The sequence below is a fragment of the Lynx canadensis genome, chromosome C1, assembly GCF_007474595.2.
Source record: "Lynx canadensis isolate LIC74 chromosome C1, mLynCan4.pri.v2, whole genome shotgun sequence".
Taxonomy (NCBI): Eukaryota; Metazoa; Chordata; class Mammalia; order Carnivora; family Felidae; genus Lynx; species Lynx canadensis.
In genome coordinates, this window is record NC_044310.1 from 44153241 (window position 1) to 44172317 (window position 19077).

The 19077-nt window shown below is 57.3% G+C and overlaps 1 protein-coding gene across 1 annotated transcript; it reads left to right on the forward strand.

The window, feature by feature from the left end:
- The first annotated feature begins 251 nt into the window (after positions 1–251).
- Positions 252–11610, forward strand: BSND (barttin CLCNK type accessory subunit beta). The gene is made up of 4 exons (XM_030327872.1): positions 252–480; positions 6480–6574; positions 8221–8490; positions 9412–11610. The coding sequence occupies exons 1-4, from the start codon at positions 304–306 to the stop codon at positions 9824–9826; spliced, it is 957 nt and encodes a 318-aa protein (XP_030183732.1). The 5' UTR covers positions 252–303; the 3' UTR covers positions 9827–11610.
- Positions 11611–19077: the final 7467 nt, after the last annotated feature.

Genomic DNA, 19077 nt, shown 5'->3' on the forward strand with positions numbered 1-19077 from the left:
AACCTCCCCTGCTCCCTCCCTCATGTTCTCCCTCGCCCAGATTCACAGCGCACACACGCACACAGGCTCTGGCCGGGCCCAGAGGGAAGGCGAGAGGGAGTCAAGGTGGGGGGGCGGCCCGGGCCCATCGAAGCGTAGCTCCTGCAGCCGGGGCGAGCCGTGCGCCCCCGACTGGAGCTGGACCCGGAGGGAGCCGCCCTCCCTTCCACCCGAAGCCCAGTCCCCGGTGGTCCCGGAGCGCCCTCCTTCTCTGCGTGGGTGTGTGCGGGCATCTGCCCTGGTTCCCCGGCCCCCCAGGCAGCCATGGCTGATGAGAAGACCTTCCGCATCGGCTTCATTGTGCTGGGGCTCTTCCTGCTGGCCCTCGGCACGTTCCTCATGAGCCACGACCGGCCCCAGGTCTACGGCACCTTCTACGCCATGGGCTGCGTCATGGTGATCGGGGGCGTCACCTGGAGCATGTGCCAGTGCTACCCCAAGGTAGGTGGGGGTGGCCTCAGATGGGCTGCGGGCCCGGGCCCAGGGAGCTCGGGGGACCTGCCTCTGTTCCCCCTCCTTCACTGGTCTTTTCCTCCTCCCCTGTTTTACTCTCTTTTCTTCCCTCTGCCCTCATGAGCATCCATCCATCCATCCATCCATCCCTTCCTCCTCATCAGGATTGATCAGAAGCCCCCTGGACCCGGAGCCCTGAGCCCTGTGGGAGACACAGTGACACCCCACGCACAATCATGTGCTTGACATCAATATTAAGGAGCGTTTGCTGCCTGCCAGGCATCCCTGCACGCACGGTGCGGTTGTCCTCATCCTGCACTTTTTGGTACTGTCTGTAGTTCCGTATTCTCTTATCTTTTAAGTTATGTATTGATTTTTGAGAGAGGGGGAGGGAGGGAGGGGCGGAGAGAGAGAGAGAGGGAGAAAGAAGGGGCCAGAGAAGGGGAAAGAGAGAGAATCCCAAGCAGGCTCTTTGCCAACGTGCAGATGCGGGGCTCGAACCCACGAACCGTGAGATCATGACTTGAGCTCAAGTTGGCGGCCTAAGCGACTGAGCCACCCAGGTGCCCCTGTAGTTCCATTTTAGAGTGGAGAGGCACTGGGCTCAGGAAGTGAGGTCCCTCAGCCCCTAAGTGTCCAAGTTGGGGCTTAGAGCTCAGATGTGTGTGTCCACCTCTGAGGGCTATCCCTGTGTCCCAGAGCCGCTGAGAGTTCTAGGGTGGGTCAGGGGTAACTTTGACCGTGTGGCTTGGGCAGTGCTCTCTTCTTCGGTTTTATGTACTCCTAGCCTTATGAGTGACTTAATGATGAGAAGAGCACTGGTTTGGGAGTCCTGAGTTCTAGTTCCTGCTCTGTCTCAAACTTTCTGTGTGACCTTTGAGTGTCTGAACCTCAGTTTCTTTCATCTGTAAAATAGGCCCCAAGCTTTTATTTCTCCCAGCCTCCCAGAGTTATTATGAATAACAGAGAAGAGATGGGATGTAGGAATGTTTTATAAACTGTAGGGTGTTGTATTTAGGAGAAGGGCTTCTAATCGCACTGTTAATGGTCCCCCCCAGCAATGTGTGGGGCATGTCAGGCGTTGTGATCTGTCAGTACCCAGGCAGGATGAGTGACTTTTCCAAGGTCATACAGCTGGTCAGACAGTCCCAGGGAGACAAGGAGAGAAGCATGGATTCTAACTTGGGCTCTGTCTCCAACCGCCTGGAAGACTCTGGGCAAACCTCTTCCTTCGCTGAGCCTCAGTTTCCTCATTTGTACAATGCGTGTGTCAGGCAGAGGGTGCCAGAAAGGGGGTGCATCGAAGGGCCCTGCGGGTCCTGACATGTAGGGCTCCAGGCCCCAGGCAGCCCCCACAACCCGCACCCCCCTCCTCCCTCCCACCTGGGTGGCTGTGTTCAGGGGTTCAGGGGAGGAGGGAGGGAGGAAGCTCCTGGGGGCCGGGACCTGGCTCTCCCCAGCCCTGCCCCCTCTGTGGGCCAGCCCCGGGCTGTCAGTGTGTTTGGTGCCAGGGCGGTCTGGACTGGTTTGTAGTCATTCACCGGGCAGTTTACAGTCAACTAGCCTCTGTCTGTGCAATGCCCTGAGTGGAGGTCACCAGGAGAAGAGGTCCTCGGGGCCCCTGCCACCTGCGTCACCACCTCCGTTGTCACCCTCCTCCCAGAGAGGAGGCTGCATCCTGGGGCCCGGCGAGGGGACAGCAGGGGTGTGGAGGGCGGTGTCCTTCCTGCCCTCTCCCCCTTTACCCGAGGTTGGCTCTGGGGGGCAGGTGAGGGACCGGGTGGCGGTGGGGAGTGAGGGAGCGAGGGGAGAGGGAATCTTACTGGGTATTAATGAGTAACTGTTGATAGATCCACGTGTTCAGCTGCTGCGGAGGCAGCACCCGCTTTGGTGTCTACCAGGCCTAGAGGCAACTCCCTCCTCCCTACGCCCCTCTTCTGTGACCTTGGCAGGGGCTGCCCCCCACCTCCGGGAGCCTCGCGTGGCCCAGTGGGAGGAGTCAGGGAGGTCTTGTATGTGGGGGCCCCGTATCACACTCTCGTCCTCAGAATTGGCGTGTGTGGCGCTGGGCAGGCCTCTGAACGTGCGTGCAGGCGTGTGAGCACCGGTGCGGGGCTGTGTGGGTGTGTGTTTCAGAGACGCAGGCTGTGCGAGCCGGCACACCGAGGCCGGGAAGGAAGGTGTGTTGTTGGCCGGGGAGGTGTCGCCGGAGGAGAGGCCCCCGCCTCCCACATTGTCTCAGGGCCTGGGCTGTCGGGGCCCTCAGCAGATGCCGGTGCCCATTCTCCCCTGCCTCTCAGTGCCCGACAAATGGGAATTTTCCGGGTTGAAGCAAACACAGATATAAGGGAACAGAATCAGCCAGTTAAGATATGAGAGTAATGTGAATGAAGCGGTCCCTGTCTTGAGGGGCTGGGGGTCTCACGGGGGAGACCATTTTCTGCCCAATGGGGAGAGAGCAGGCTTCACGGAGAAGACGAGCTGGCCTCTGTAGGTTAAGTAGAAGTCCACCAGGCGGAGAAGATGGGGAGAGACTTTCCAGGAAGGAGGAACAGCGTGACCCAAGACACGAGGTAAAAGGGCAGGGGGAGTGGGTCGACATGACTGCTGCAAGGGGAAGGTCGGAAGGAAGGTGGAGATGGAGAGGGCTCAGCTCCGTGGGGCCTGGGGACACGATTAGCCTTGCAGTTCAGGAAAGTTCCCAGGCTGATATCTGAAAGGATGGAGGTTCGGGGGCAACCAGGCCAGTGGAGGAGGACTACTCCTCAGCGGTCCAGGTGAGAGATGGTGGGCCCCTGGACTGAGGCAGAATTTGAACCCAAGCCTGTAGGAACCGAGAAGAACTAGTTCATCACATGTGCAGGGCCTGCTGTGGCCGGGCATAGCACTGGCACGTCTCCTGAGCTTATCTCATGGAATTTCTGAAATACACTTGGTCAGATGTGGTGGTCGGCTGGACCTCAGGCATGACAGAGGCAGAGGAATTGGGGCAAACCGGATAGAGGGGCAGCAGGGATGCTGTGCCCGTAGGCTGAGGTGAGGCAGGGCTCCTGGGAGAAGGGAAGGGCTGGCAGAGAAAGCAGGGCCTCTCCCTGTCTGGCTTCCGTTTCTACCCACAGTTCCCCCAAACCCCTCTCCTGCTGGCTCTACCGGAGCCCGGGACCAGGCCCCTGATTGGTGGCTGATGAATCTGTCCTCTCTACGGGTCTCCCTCGCTCCCTCTGCCACCTCCCTTTGGGGACTGCTCACTGCTCTGTCTGAACACAAATCTGCCCGTATCCTCGTCTGCCGAGGACTCCTCCAGGGCTCCCATTGCTTCTGGGTAAAGACTGAACTCCTTAGTCTGATGTTCTGGGGTCCTCGTAGTCTGGTATCCCTTCACCAGTTTCAACTCTGCCTGTCCCTCTCTTAAAAGGACTTGTGTTCTAACATGCTCCAGCCTTTCCTTCCCCCTCAGGCTTTCCACTGTGGTGATAATAGTGATGGTGTATCATGATGATGATGAAGGTAATCGTGATGAGGATAGTGGTGTTGATGGAGATGATGGTGGTGATGGTGATGGTGGTGATGTTGATGGAGATGATGTTGATGGAGATGATGATGGTGGTGATGGTGATGGTGGTGATGTTGATGGAGATGATGTTGATGGAGATGATGATGGTGGTGATGGTGATGGTGATGATGTTGATGGAGATGATGATGGTGATAATGATGATGATGGTGGTGATGGTGGTGGTGATGGTGGTGATGTTGATGGAGATGATGTTGATGGATGGAGATGATGTTGATGGAGATGATGATGGTGGTGATGGTGATGATGTTGATGGAGATGATGTTGATGGAGATGATGATGGTGATAATGAAGATGGTGGCGATGGTGGTGGTGATGGTGATGGTAAGGATATACTGATGATGTTGATGGAGATTATGACTGTGGAGGTGGTGATAGTGAAGGTGATGATGTTGATGGAGATGATGATAGTGGTGGTGGTGACGGTGACGATGGTGGTGTGGTTGTGACATGATGGTGACAGTGATAGAGATGATGGTAGTGGTGGTGATTGCGGGGTGCTAATCGTGTTGTTGATGAAGAGGAGGAGAAGGAGGAGGCAGAGGAGGAGGAGGAGGAAGGGAGGGAGATGGTGACTGAGCCATGAGGTAATGAGATAGAGGAATGGGCAGCTTCTAAGAAGTACAGAGCCAGCTGGCAAGTGCAGGGCATCCTTGGTAGGTGTGGAAGATACCAAGACCCTTGCCTTATTTCTAGACATTTGGGGGGAAGCTTACCACTCATAGGAGTTCTAAGAACCCCTCTACCCATCATCCCTTGCTCCCCAGCAGGAGGGAGCTTTTGCGGTGCAAACAAGTGTCTTTTACTCATCACGCTCTGTAGGAAGAGAGAGACTATTTATGACTCTAGTATATTACAGTAGGGTCTCATCACATATTTGTTGAACGGATTTTCAGTTGAGGACAGCAGACTCAGAGAGGCCAGACAACTTCATCCCCCGTAGCATCAAACTATGGTTTACCGAGCGGCCCCTATGTGCCCAGCATTGTTCTGGGGAATTCCTCATACGTTATCTCATGGAATCCGCACAGCAACCCCAGGAGACGGGTCTCGCTAGCCCCATTTAACAAACATGGTGGCAAGATACACATCGCACGAAGTTTGCTGTCTTAACCATTTTGAATTAGTGTTAAATTCACATTGTTGTGCAACCGATCTCCGCAGCCCTTTTCATCTTGCAAAACTGAAACTCTGTTACGCCCATTAAACAATAACTCCCCACCCCCCTCCCTCCAGTCTGTGGCAACTGCCATTCTACTCTCTGTCTCTATGACTTTGACTATTGAAGGCACCTCATACAAGTGGACTGGTACAGAATTTGTCTTTTTGTTACTGGCTTATTTTTTTTTTTAATGTTTATTTTTGAGACAGCACAAGCAGGGGAGGGGCAGGGAGAGGGGGACAGAGGATCCGAAGTGGGCTCCGTGCTGACAGGCTGACATCAGCGAGCCCGATGTGGGGCTTGAACTCACAGACCGTGAGATCGTGACCTGTGCTGAAGTCGGACGCTCAACCGATTGAGCCACCCATGGCACCCCTGTTACTGGCGTATTTCTTCAAGGTTCATCCGTGTCGTAGCCTGTGTTAGACCCTCCCTCCTTTTTAAGGCCGAATGATGTTCCACTGCATGTACGTACCACATTTCATCTATTCATCTGTTGTTGGACACTTGAGCTGCTTCCAACTTTCGGCTGTTGTGAACAACGCTGCAAATGTCTCTTCGAGGCTAGCCCATTTTACAGAGGAGCACGTAGAGGCTCTGAGAGGAGGGATGAGCTGCCCGAGGGAGGAATCTCCCCAGTCTGCTGGATCCCCCAAAGCAGGGCTCCTTCTGTCTCATCCCACTGCCTCCTTTATGACCTGCCTCCCCTCTGCCACCAGGCGCCCACCCCATGTGCTGCACCTGCAGAGACCTCTTGATCCCTGAAAGTTCAAGGACAGGGACTAGCGGGTGCAACGTCAGCCATTCCCTTCCCTTCCCCCGCCGCAGCCTCTGTGCCCAGAAATCGATGACAATGATCTGCTTTCCACTCACAGGCCAGATATGGATGAAGCACCCACTGTGTGCCAGGCACATTCTGGGCACTGGACGAGGACCCCGGGAAACGAGAAGACACCACCTCCTCCAGGGCAGGGATGTTTGTCTCATTTGCTCACTGCTGCCCCCTAGGGCCAAGGAGCGTGCTTGACACACAGCTGGTGCTCAATAAATGTCTTTTGGGTGAAGGGAAGATCCTGGTGGGAGCAGAAGCCTAGAGATCCAAACACCCTCCCCCTCTTCTCCCGCCGCCCCTGCCGCTGCTGGGTCCTGAGCCGGCCCCTCTCCTGTCACATGGCGGGGCGGCGGGGCGAGGGCCCCCCCTGGTCAGGATGGGCGGGGGAGCTGCAGAGAAGCCTTTTCTCCTTTGCCTCGCAGATCACCTTCATACCCGCTGACTCTGACTTCCAAGGCAACCTGTCCCCAAAGGCGCTGGGCCTGCTGGAGAATGGGCTCGCCTCCGAGATGAAGAGGTAGGTGCCAGGACCTCGGGGGTGGGGGTGGGGGTGGGGGGCAGCGGCAGCCCCTCAGGCCAGGCCAGCCTCCTCTTACAGAGGAGAGTGATGGAGTCCGGGTGGGAGGGGCGGGCGGTGTCTCCTCTGCTTTGCCGCAGGTTCCCGCTTTGCCTCCTCACGCACTGAGAGCATGCTATTAATAATCGGGGATTGTTCTGAACTCTCAATTCTACGACGTAGGCGTTATTATTCCCACTTTACAGATGAGGAAACTGAGGCTCAGGGACTTTGCCCTGTCTTGGAGAGACGTAGAGGCGGGGCCAGAAATCAAGAACAGGTGTGGCCCCAAATCCCAAACAGCTGTGACGGCTACTATGCCTTGTGACGGCAAACAAGGGGCATGTCGATGGCCAAGCACAGCCGTGTGGGATTTGGGGAAAGCGACTTACCGCTCTTTGCCCCGCCTGCAAAATAGGGGTACTGATAGCACCTTTCTCCTAGGGCTTCGGGGAGAGATAGGTGAGATAATACAAGCAAAGTGCTGAGAACAGAACCTGGTGCATGGTAGGCCCTCTCCCTAAGTGTGTCACCATTCGTAGGAACCGCTTCCTTTGCACCAGAGGCTAAACCGGTAATGCACTCGTGACTTCCTTCAGTCCTCATAGAGACCCTGTGAAGTGGGGAGGCGGGGGGGTGTCGGGGGGTCAGGCCCTTTATACAGATGTGGAAACTGAGGCTCAGAAAGGACAACCACAGGGGACCGGCCACCCTCCCCAGCCCTGGAGACTGTGGCTCTGTGCTCAGAGCGCTGAGCTGCACGTCCAGGGTCTGTGACCAGGGCCTGGAACTGTCTGCGTTGCCTGGGGAAGGAGGCAGGGATGGTGTTTTCTGTTCCTGGCGCACAGAGTGACCGAATGTCCCCAGGGGAGTGAGGTGGCTAGACCCTGGGTGGACGCAGGGGTCAGCCTCGGGATCGGTCCCACAGGGAGGGCCACTGCTCAGAGCTGCTGCTCAGGCTGCTCTGAGTTCTGGGCTCACCTGTGTGATCCTGGGTGAGGGAGCTAGGCTCCGAACCTCACTTTCCGGAGGGGCTGCAGACGGCATAGAGAACGTGATAGCTGGAGCCCTGGCTCTGCCACCTGCTGTCCGAGGCACCCACAGCTCAAGTCGCAGTGCCTCCCAGCTCCCAGTTACGGTGCGGATTAGCTGAGCTCCCTGACGGAGCCTGGCAGGCAAGGAGCACTCGACAGCTGGGCTGTTGTCCTCACCCGAACAACACTGGGCTTCGAGGTGGTGTTCGGAATAAATGGGATGGGAGGCAGGGGCCTTTAGCCCACTGTCTGAAACGCAGCCCGCTTTCAGCCAATGCGGACTGGGGTGCATCTCACAACTGTACTCCTGGGGTTACCTTTGGAGACGTGGAGTAAAAGGAGCACTGGACTGAGAGTCTGAGCCCTGCCACGCCTTCTTGGGCCTCAGTGTTCTCATCCACGAACTGGGTACAGTTACATCCCCCCCAAAGGCTTCTTGGAGACCCGGGGAGACCGGATGTCCAGAGCAGGGGGACCAGGGGAAGAGTGGGGAACGCCGATGTCTCCTCCTGTGTGGACCTTTGCCCACCTACCTGTCTGTCCTGTCTCCGCTGTCTGCTGTGCCCCACCCAGCTCCCAGCCCCCATACGTCAGGCTGTGGGAGGAAGCCGCCTATGACCAGAGCCTGCCTGACTTCAGCCACATCCAGATGAAGGTCATGGGCTACCATGAGGACCCCCGTCCCCTGCTGGCCCCTGAGCCGGGACAGCCGCAGCTGGGAGCCAGTGGTGGAAGAGAAGGTGGCCCTTGTGAGGCTCGGGCCTGGATGGAGGCTGCGGTGGTCATCCACAGGGGCTCAGATGAGGACGGGGAAGAGAGAAGCCCGACTGAGAGCAGGCTTGGGTGAGTGCACGGAGTGCAGGAGCGGGGATGCTGCCCAGTTCTGGGGTGAAGGAGGAGGGGCTGTGGGCCACTGATGGCTGGTGGGGGAACATCTGGGACCAGAGAGGGCATGGGGGTGGGGACACCCTGAGAGGCAGCTGATGTAGCAGACGCATGAGTCTGGGCTTGGTCGGCCGGGCCTGGGTTCGAATCCCAGCTCCTCTGCTGCGTAGCCTTGGCGAACTTCTTACCCCCCTGGGCCTCAGTTCCCCCATGTGGGAATCATCACTCCTACCTCAGAGGGTTGTTGTGAGAACTGGGACAGTGCTTTCAAGTGCCAGGCCCACCACCGCCCCCTGCACTCTCTGAATGCTCATTGTGAGTTCCCCTGGGGGCAGGGAGCCTGACGACCTGAGTTCAAATGCGGACTCTGTTGCTGAGGTGCTCTGGGACCTCGGGCAGGGCGCTCCCCACCCAGCCCTTCCCTGGCTGTTTATGAACTGGGCTTCTCCTGCATCCATTTATTCATTTATCCTACTGCCATTGCTGGAACCTACTGCCTGCCCCCGCCCCAAAGGCCCCCCACCCCTCAGGAGCTCCCTGTCCAATGGGGGAGGCAGACGAGGGAACAGAAGGTGACCCCTGAGTGGCTGGAGAGGCAGAGGAAGGACCCGGTGTGGATAATAACATAATAATGCCCATTTCTTGAGCACCTACTATGTGCCAGGCATTGTGCAAAGTGCTTTGCACCCACTATGCGCTGTAATCCTCCGAGACAACCCTAGGAGTGAGTACGATTACTTCTCCCACTTTACAGGGGAGGAAACTGAGGCCCAGACAGGTGAACTCACCTGCCCCGGGCCTTGCAGCCAGTGGCTGGAATTTGGACCCAGGCACTCTGACTCAGGGCTACCCTCACCCTCTCGGCCTTTGCTCCTGCAGCCTCCCGGCCTGTCCCCAGGGCCCTGCGCCCCTGGCTTCCTTCCAAGATGACCTGGATGTGGGCTCCAATGAGGAAGGCAGCCTCAACCCATCTCCGCCTGAGGAGGAGGAGCCTCATCCCCCGCCCGGGGAGCCCTGGGCCTGCAAGTGCCCGCTGGACCGCTTCCATGACTTTGCCCTGATCGACGCCCCCACGTCAGAGGACGCGCCTCCAGAGCGGCAGTGGTGGGATACCGCCCTGTCCAGCTATGGGCAGCAGTCCCAAAGGACAAAGGAGGAGGAAGAGGAGCCTTCAGACATAGGCACAGAGGAGCCAGAGCAGGAAGGGGAAGACTTGTACTATGGGCTGCCGGACAGCCCTGGGGACCCCCTTCCGGACAAGGAGCTGGGCTTTGAGCCCGACGCCCAGGGCTGAGATGGGACCACTCCCCGGGTTCTAGCCCTGCACCACCGCTAACCCCCATGCCACCTCACAGGGCCTCGATGCCCCTGTCTGCCAAATGGGGCTGTGTGGAGGTTTGCACAAGACAGTGGACCCGAGAGCCCTCTGGGGGCTCCAAGAAGTGCATGGGGAGGGGATGTTTGCTGTCCGTGGACCATTGCTCTCCAGCTGTTAGTTTCCTGTGGTGAAGCTTTGAAGGTACGCTGTGATTCACTGAGAAGATTCGCTGCCGCTGGGGCCCTCAAGAGCCTTTTCTGTCTCCCCCCAAAGCTGGCCTCTGAGCAGGACCCAACTTGGTGCTACCCTGATCCTCTGTGAAGGCCTCTCAGGGTTCCCGATCCCGCTCCCCGCCCCCCACCCCCCCATCCTGCCCCACGCCCCATTCGGAGCGAACCACGTCGTCTGCCCACGTCCCTCCTGTGGCCCCCTCGGCCCCAGATCCAAAACCTTCCATGAGTCGCCTCTGCTGACCTCCCCCTGGCCAGCCCCGCTCCACACCTCCTCTCTCTAATTCCACGCCCCCCTCCCACTACTGCGTCCCAAGCTGTCCCCTCCACCAGCGTGCCCTTTGCTTCCTTGCATGTCTTGGCAACTTCATGCTCAGCCTTCAGACCCCGGCACAGATGTCCCTCCTCTGAAAGCTTCACCTGGTGTTACCGCCTCCCGGACCGAGTTACTTCTGGCTCCTCTGTGCCACCCTCGGGCCTCGAACACTTACCGCCGGAGCAGGGTTGGCTGCTCGAGGCTAGCACGTTAACTCTCCTCACCTCAGTATCTCCTGCGCTCCGGCCAGTGGTCACTGAAGGCTTACAAGCCTGAGCAGGGCCTTTTGCAGGTGGTTGTCCCCATCGCCATCCCCGAGCTCTCAGCCCCCCACCCCTTCATTCTCTGGCATTCAGACCTCCAAATGGCATGCACAGGAGTCACAAAGGTGGGCAGAAAGCCCCCACAGAAACCCCCTTCCCTGCAGACTACATCTGCGTTGGCTTAGGACTGTGGGTGAGACGAAGCCTCCTGGCTCGATTCAGCTTGATTCCGGTGGTGTTTACGGAGCACCTACGGTGTTCCAGACGCTACGCCGGACTCTTTAGGGGGAGAGAGACACGAACCTAGAAGGTTCTTGCCCGCCAAGAGCTTACGATCTACTGAGCTTGGCATCTTGTAAGTTAGGAACAGAGTGCAGAGTGCAAGCCAAGGCGGGAGCCGAGGGGTTGACAGTGGGCACACCGGGGGCAGTAGAGTGACAGCCGCACAACCGTCTGGGGCCATCGAAGGCAGCGACGACCAGCTCAGGTTACCTGAGCAACCCCCGAAGGTATCACGGTCCCGCAGCCTCCCGGTGTAATGCTTGTATGAGTCTGATCTCTGCCAACGCCTGTGTGCCCCAGCATGGACAGTGGCAGCGTCCGAGAGAAGGCCAGTGACAATGCTTCCCACTCAGAACTTGCACCCGGGGCCTCCGGGTTAGAGTTGGGGGTCTCGGCTGAGGGAGGGGGACGTGCCCTGTGCTGAGTCAGAAGTACACGCCCCTGGAGACGCACCTCCCCCTTCATTCTGGGTCATTACCACCCCCACCCAGTAGGAAAGCCTCTATGGTGAAGGGCGCCGCGGGGCACATCCCCTCTGCCGTCGCATGCTCCCGCCAGCGGCCCTGAGACAGTGGACAGTAAGGTGCAGCGTCAGGGGAGCAGGTGACCTGCATCAGAAGGGACGTCTGGGCAAACAGCTAAAATAAAGTGTTCGATGTTTAAAGGGGTCACCTTCACCTGCAAATTCTTTTATGTGAAACTACCACCCATCCCCTCTGTGGGCGGGATGAATAAGGCATCGTGCCCGGCGGGCACCGTGGGCACTCTCTGGAAAGTGAACACCACCCGCGGTGCGGTGACCACGTGGGACAGCTGTGTGGCACAGAATCTCAGGAGCCGCCCGTGCCCCTGAGTCACAACTGCGGGGCGTTCCCCAGAGAACCCAAAGCCTCTGGCTGCCAGGCCCGCCAGCAGAGAGCCTAACCCTGTCCCGGGGAGTGGCACGGCGGTGGGGGGGGGGGGGGGGGGGGTGGGGCAGCAGAGAGAGATGGCGAGGCTCAGGCTTTGCCAGTCCTGGGTCCCCCCCCCATGTCTTGCGGCGTGATGGGGATCCCGTATGCATCGTCAGCGCTGGGCAGTCCTGGTCTATGCCCACTGTCCCCACTCATTATTCGTGGACCCTTTCACTATCAAAGTTGTCCCAGCTGAAGGATAAATTACGCATTCACCCCGCTCTGCAAACTGGGGCAAGTCTGGTCGCCTCTGGGGCCCTCACGTTCCTCGTGTGCAAAAGGGAGGTGAGATGGCCCCCTGCCTTTGACTTTTGCAGAGTTAGATGTTTGATAGAATCCATCCACCTGGGTAGATGCCCACCCAGAGCTCACGCATAGTTAATAGTTGGGTTCACTATGGCCGTGAGGGCGACAGACCCCAAGGCAGCCATGTCCCAGAGGGGGTGAGAAAGAGCTTATTGAGGAGTTAGGGGTTTTGAGGGAGGGTCTGGGGAAGTGGGGCTCTGCCCCACACCGGGTACTGGCGGGAAGCAGGACTAACCCTCTGATTAATCCGTCCGATCTAGAAGGAGGGAAGGCCAGGCCCAAGCTAACGCTGTCGTTGGGTCGTTGGCAGACGGGCAGAGCTCACGGACCAGCCACGAGAGGCGGGCGTGTGCTCACTGTTGTGTGTTGTGTGTTCCTGCTTGCCTGGGCTCAGCCACAGTTACGCGGTGGCCTTGATTTGCCTTGACCGTCATGGGCACAGAGCGGCCTTCGCCTGATGCCGATGTTCCGTGAAATTGTTCATGTTCAACAGGACTTGGAGGCCTAGCTGCGAGGGCCAGGCTGGCTCCTGGCTGCCAGGCTCTTCCTCCTCAGGGCTCACTGCCTGGGGGTCCTCCGTGGGGGGCTTGCCAACGACTATGGGGACGCGGGGGTGCCGAGGAGAACATGACGTGGATTCCGTTTGAAAGGAAGGGTCTGCAGCTTTTTAAAAGTTTGACGAGCAAGGGGGCAGCGGGGCTCTCGTTCCATTTGGCTCTGACCTTCCCAAAGTCCATGATTTGCCTCGCTGGCTTGTTACACCTGAAATCCCATCGCTGCGCTCTGTTCCCTTGGCCTTGGCGACTTTCAGTCTCCTCTAAGAACATGGGCCTCTGGGACGGCCCCTCTCACTGGGTGATGAACTGGGAGGAGGGCGGGCGAGGTCTTCATGATGGTCCGGGGGGGGGGTGGGCTGCCCTTCAGGTCTGGAGGCCTTGGCGAGCCCGGGGATGTCAGCCCTCAGCCCCAGGCTCCAGATCTATGTACCGTGGCAGAAATTCTGGCTCTTTTCACCCTCCAGTCGGGTCAGAGGGACTTGGGAAGTTTCCACTCTCTGGGGAGGAAAAGGCCCTGGAGGGATAGTCCCTGCCCTTAACTGGACAAGAAAGTGGTCCCGGGGGCAGTGAGCTTGGGCTTGCCCTGACCTTGGGCAGGTTGCAGCCTCCCCTGGGCTTCTGTCCCTGTTCGCCATGTGACTAGGTGGACACAGACAAGGTTTCACTTTTATTAACAGTCCTTAAACATTGTTTCAGGTGCCTTTGTGCCTATTATCCCAACTCGTCCTCACAACTGCCCTGGGGACAGATCCATCAGCCCCACCTACGACATGTTTGTTCTAAATCTCACACCCTGGGGGCGCCTGCGTGGCTCAGTAGGTTCGGCGTTGGACTCCGGCTCAGATCATGATCTCACAGTTTGTGGGTTTGAGCCCCATGTCGGGCTCTGTGCTGACAGCCCAGAGCCTGGAGCCTGTTTCGGATTCTGTGTCTCCCTCTCTCTCTGACCCTCCCCCGTTCATGCTCTGTCTCTCTCTGTCTCAAAAATAAATAAACGTTAAAAAAAAAATTAAAAAAAAATATCCCACACCCTGGACTTGCACTCAGCCTCTGCCAGTTCCTTGCTGTGTGACTTTGGACAAGTCGCCGTCCCTCTCTGAGCCTCAGTGTCCACATTTATGCAATGGGGAGGACGTCATGGAGAATTAAGGGATATCACGTGTCTGGCACACAGCAGGTGCTTGAACAACGTCAGCGAGTCCTTCCTTCCCACTCTGGGCCTCAGTGTCCTCGTCTGCACAGTGTGGATCCGCTCTGTCCTGCTTACAAATTGGCAGTCGGAGAGTGATGGTAATCCTGGGTGGATGTCAGGTCAGGACTGAAGCTTGGTGGATCCAGTCTCCTAGGTTCCCCAAGGCGGACCACAAGCCCCGCCGTGCAGAACGGGGAACCCTCGGTTAGAGGCGGGATCTTCTGTGGAAGACACCAGCGTCCTGGCCAAGGCAGCCTAGTTCAGAGACTGCTTAGGGGAGGGAAGGGCAGTGAGGACCCAAGAGACCCAGAAAGTGCCCAGGTCAGATAACGGGTCCCACAGGTGGTTTTTCACAGGGTGAAAATTTCCCAAGCCACCTGCACATACTCCACGTTTAAACCCGGACAGGAGCAGACTTGAAGCAGGGGGGGTAGGTGGGCAGCTGCAGGCCTCGGATGCCTGGTCAGCCAGCCTGGGGGCAGGGAAGGGTAGGGGTAGACTTCATTATTCCTTCCTTCCTCCATCTATTCTGGATACAGACACTCATCAAGCCCCTGCTTGAGGTCACCCCGTGTCCCAGGCCCTGGGGATAGAGAGAGGCATCTGACCCATGCCCGTCTGAGGGGCCCACGCTCCCATGAGAAGCACGGTGGGGGTCGGGTCCCGCCTGGGGAGTTCGCAAGAGCTCCTCAAAGAGGTAACTCGAATCGAGCTGAGTCCTGAAGGGTTCACCAGGGAAGAAAGGGGTGGGAGACCGGCTGGAACGAGGGCTGGGCGCCCCGAGTCACCCCACCACGTTCCAGGAATTGGCCCAGGGGTAGGTGTGCGTGGAGCCTAGGATAGGATGAGAAAGGCTGCAGGGGACACGGGCGGGTAGGTGGGGCCCGATCAGGTGGACTGCGGATGCTTCCCTGGAGCAGGTGCGGAAGGCCCGGCCGACGGGACTGACCAGGACAAGCTACGGTGTCCGTAGAAGGAGGACCTGGGACACTCGGAGCCGCCCAAAGAATGAGCAGTCACGTCTGACAGACAGAGGTTACCGTTCTTTTTTTTTTAATTTTTTTTTTTTCAACGTTTATTTATTTTTGGGACAGAGAGAGACAGAGCATGAACGGGGGAGGGGCAGAGAGAGAGGGAGACACAGAATCCGAAACAGGCTCCAGGCTCTGAGCCGTCAGCCCAGAGCCCGACGCGGGGCTCGAACTCACGGACCGCGAGATCGTGACCTGGCTGAAGTCGGACGCTTAACCGACTGCGCCACCCAGGCGCCCCCAGAGGTTACCGTTCTTTACAGAGAGAGCTAACAACCCGGCAGGGAAAGAAAAAAGAGTGCAGCCACCGGAAAGATCTGCCACCCCAGAAAAGAGACAAAGGGAAAAACACGGTCGGCTTCAGGAATGATCCAAGGAATGCCCACCGAAAACACCAAGAACCCGTATTTTACTCAGGACATCGGGCCCATTTCGTAAAGAGGGTCACGACAGGTGGTGTTAGCGGAGCGTGGAGGGACAGGGCTGTTTCTTACACTGCTGGTGGGAAAGGAGAGGACACAGGCTCTGGCGGGGGGTCAACGAGGTTGCGGGTGGGGAGCGTCTCAGCACCGCCCACCCCGCGCTCTGCAAGGCCACACGCGGGAGCTCATGCTGAGGAACTAATCAGGGGTGCCGAGATGGACCTACAGAAGGGTGTTACCTGTGGCCTTGCTCAACGCCCAGCAACAGGAGACTGGCTGATCAGCGACGGCTATGCAACATAGAAACGTGGCGGTATAAACATGGCGACTCTCCTGGTGGACTTCCCCTGCTCTCACAGGGCCACACTCCTCTCCTGGCCAGCCTACCCGAAAGCTGTCCCGCCACATTTACTTGGGGATCCTTTTGGTGACTTTCCGCTTTCCTCATTAGACCCTCAGCTCCCTGAAGGCAAGGACGACGCCTATTAGGTTCACCACTGCGTCCTCAGTGCCTAACTCCGTCCTTGTGACACAACAGGCCCTCAATAAATACCTATTACATCAATGACTCTTTCTTTCTTTTTTTATTGTGGTAAAAGGCACACAACATAAAACTTGCTATCTTCACGCTTTCTGAGTGAACAGTCACTGATGTTAAGGTGTCTACACCACTGTGCAACCATCCCCAGCACCCATTTTTGAGAGAGAGAGAGAGAGAGAGAGAGAGAGAGAGAGAGAGAGAGAGGATCCGAAGTGGGCTCTGTGCTGACAGCAGAGAGCCTGACGTGGGGCTCGAACCCACGAACTGTGAGATCATGCATGACCTGAGCCGAAGTCGGAGGCTTAACCGACTGAGCCACCCAGGCGCCCCACCCATCTCTGCTTTTATCACCCCCACTGAAACCCTGTACCCACAAGACACTAACTCCCCACGTCCCCTCCTCCAAGCCCCTGGCGACCACCACTCTCCTTTCTTTTTTTCTTTTTTCCAATCTCCCATCTCCTCCCCATGCCCCCGAGTCTATGTTTATTGGTGTGGAAAGAAGTTCTTGGTATAAAATGAATAAAAAGAGAAATTGTAAAGCGGAACGCAGCAAACACTGGTAATTCCCTCCTTCCTTGGTTTTGTATGGAGGAATCCCATGCCCACTCCCAGGCGATGAGTTCTGATTGATCCGAAGCCAGTCATGACGATTCTATTCTCTACCGCCAGCCTGGCTAATGAGACCTGCAAAGAAATTTGTTGGCTTGGGCCCGTAAGGGGGTGAACCAAAGTCAGCCACCGCCGGTGTTCCAGCTCTGCGGGGTAGTTTAGCCTGATTTGTTCCAGCCACTGTGTTTGCAGTTTGAACTCATTCCCAACAGATGTAGAATATGATCCCATATAGGGGTGCCTGGGTGGCTCAGTCGGTGAAGCGGCCGACTTCGGCTCAGGTCACGATCTCGCGGTCCGTGAGTTCGAGCCCCGCGTCGGGCTCTGTGCTGACCGCTCAGAGCCTGGAGCCTGTTTCAGATTCTGTGTCTCCCTCTCTCTCTGCCCCTCTCCTGTTCATGCTCTGTCTCTCTCTGTCTCAAAAATAAGTAAACGTTAAAAAAAAAATATGATCCCATATATACCTGTGTGTAGCTATGAATAGAAAAAACTCAAAAGAGATCATCTCTGGGTGATGGGACTCTCCTTTAGGAAATTTGTGTAGGGAGCATGTAAATAATGATCAAGAAATAGCATTTTTACAACTCAGAAAATAAGCAGTGATGCTAGCTGTATTTAAAAAAAAATGAAATATTGGGCTTCCAGGAAGTCGTTCACCCCCATCTGACCAGAGAATTTGAGGGAAGCCAATGGACCGCCTGGGGGCATGCTGGAGAACAGATTTCGGCAAGGAGTGAGGGCCCTGAACTTGACCTACAAAGGTCCCATCTGAAACAGGGTGTTATTCCAACCTTATGAGGGAGGCAGGGCAGATGCCATGGTCCCAGGGAAACACGCAAACCTGAGGTTCTGTGAGAACTGGAGCGAGTAAGGTCCCCGGTGTGGCTATAAGGGGCTGGGACTCACCCCCTGTGGCCCTCCCGTCCTCCCCCGCTCCCAGCCAGCCCCTCCAGCACCCCCAAAGGCCCCACCTCTCCCTCTGGGCTTTGAAGCCAGACCCCGTGTCCCCGTGTTCCTGGCCTAGGCACGTCTCTCGGCTCCCACAGGACACGTCCCTCCTCACCCTTCTCCGCTGGCCGGTCTGCCAGCCAAGCAGGTTCTCAGCGGGGCTGTGCAGGTGACTGGGTGACTAGTAGGAAGGCCGCACTGGGCCTCAGGGCCCAGGAAGACGGGGCAGACGTGGGGTCTGCAAGGTGGGGCTGACAGGCAGCACCTGTATTGGCTGCAAACACAGGTTTAGACCGAGTGGCGTTGCTATCTTTTCCCCAGACAAACCCGGATTATCTCTGTGAAAGTGACCCTGGGGAAAAGCAGGGAAAAGAAGAGGAAGAAGCCAGCAGAGACCGGTGTTGATTCTGTACTTGGCAAATGTCCCCAGGGTCACCGCTGTGCTGGGCGGGGACACGGGCTGTCCTGACCAGAGCCAGCATTCTTCCGTGTGCCCCGTGGTGCTGTTTGCTGATTCGTGAACACGTTAGCTAATTTGATCTTCGCCCCAAGGGTGGCAGGTAGTGCCATCCGATGAATCAAAGAAAACCGCCCTGAAGGAGAAGCAGGGAGCAGAGATTTACCAGGGGCAGGGATCACTTAGGGACAGCAGGGGTTTTTTTTTTTTTTTTTCTTTCTGGGATGGTGATGGTGGTGGCGCCGGCAGACTCGACCATCAGATGGTTTAGGCCTGTGTTCACTCCTCCGAGGAATCTGGGTTATCAGCTATGACCCTCTCCATCTTTTTCCTTTGGAAAAAGTAAATCGGTCTGGAACAGTTTGATGTCCCCAGTGACTCCGGTTTTCTTCTCTCGCTTCCTTTCCTGCCTCTTCCTTCTCTCTGCTTCCTTCGTCTTCTGAAGTGTGATGTTCAAACCGTCTGCCTGAGCCTCGGTTTTTCCGATCAAAGTAACAGGATGCCAGTCAATGCCATCCCACCTCTTCCCCCGGGGAACACCTTTATCTTCCCTGCCTGAGGTGGGGTGTCCAGACCCTACCCCTTATTCCCTGCGGGATCTTCCCCAGCCTGTTTCCACACCCCTGCGATGCAAGGCCTGAGGGCGAGGGGCAAGGCGGTTAACTGCCCTGTGGATTTCAGGGCTTCTGGCCATGCGGGCTCAGATGGCTGCCTTCCCTGCATCATTAACACCCTGACCGGGAGGTGATGGAAATATTTTGGCCTGGGGGTGACGGGGTCAGTGGCTGGGAGCTTCCGATGGCACATTCCTCCCGGTCCCCACCCCCACTTGCCTGGGGCTTTGGGGCTGCTGGCCGATTCTCTCCTTGCGCCCCAGACCCCGGGGCAGTTGATGCAAATTGGGTGCAAGCACTTGGGGTCTTCTGGATGCAAACTGGTGATACAGGGGCTGTTTGTATGGAGGGATGCGACTGCCCTCCAACAATTCCCCGCCCCCTCCACGGGTGTCCACTGTGATGGACCCCTCCCTTGTGCCATGAGAACATAAAACATTGGCAGAACTGTCACCTCATCTGGCCTCACATCTCCTTGGAGAGGTCAGAGTTACCGTCACCAT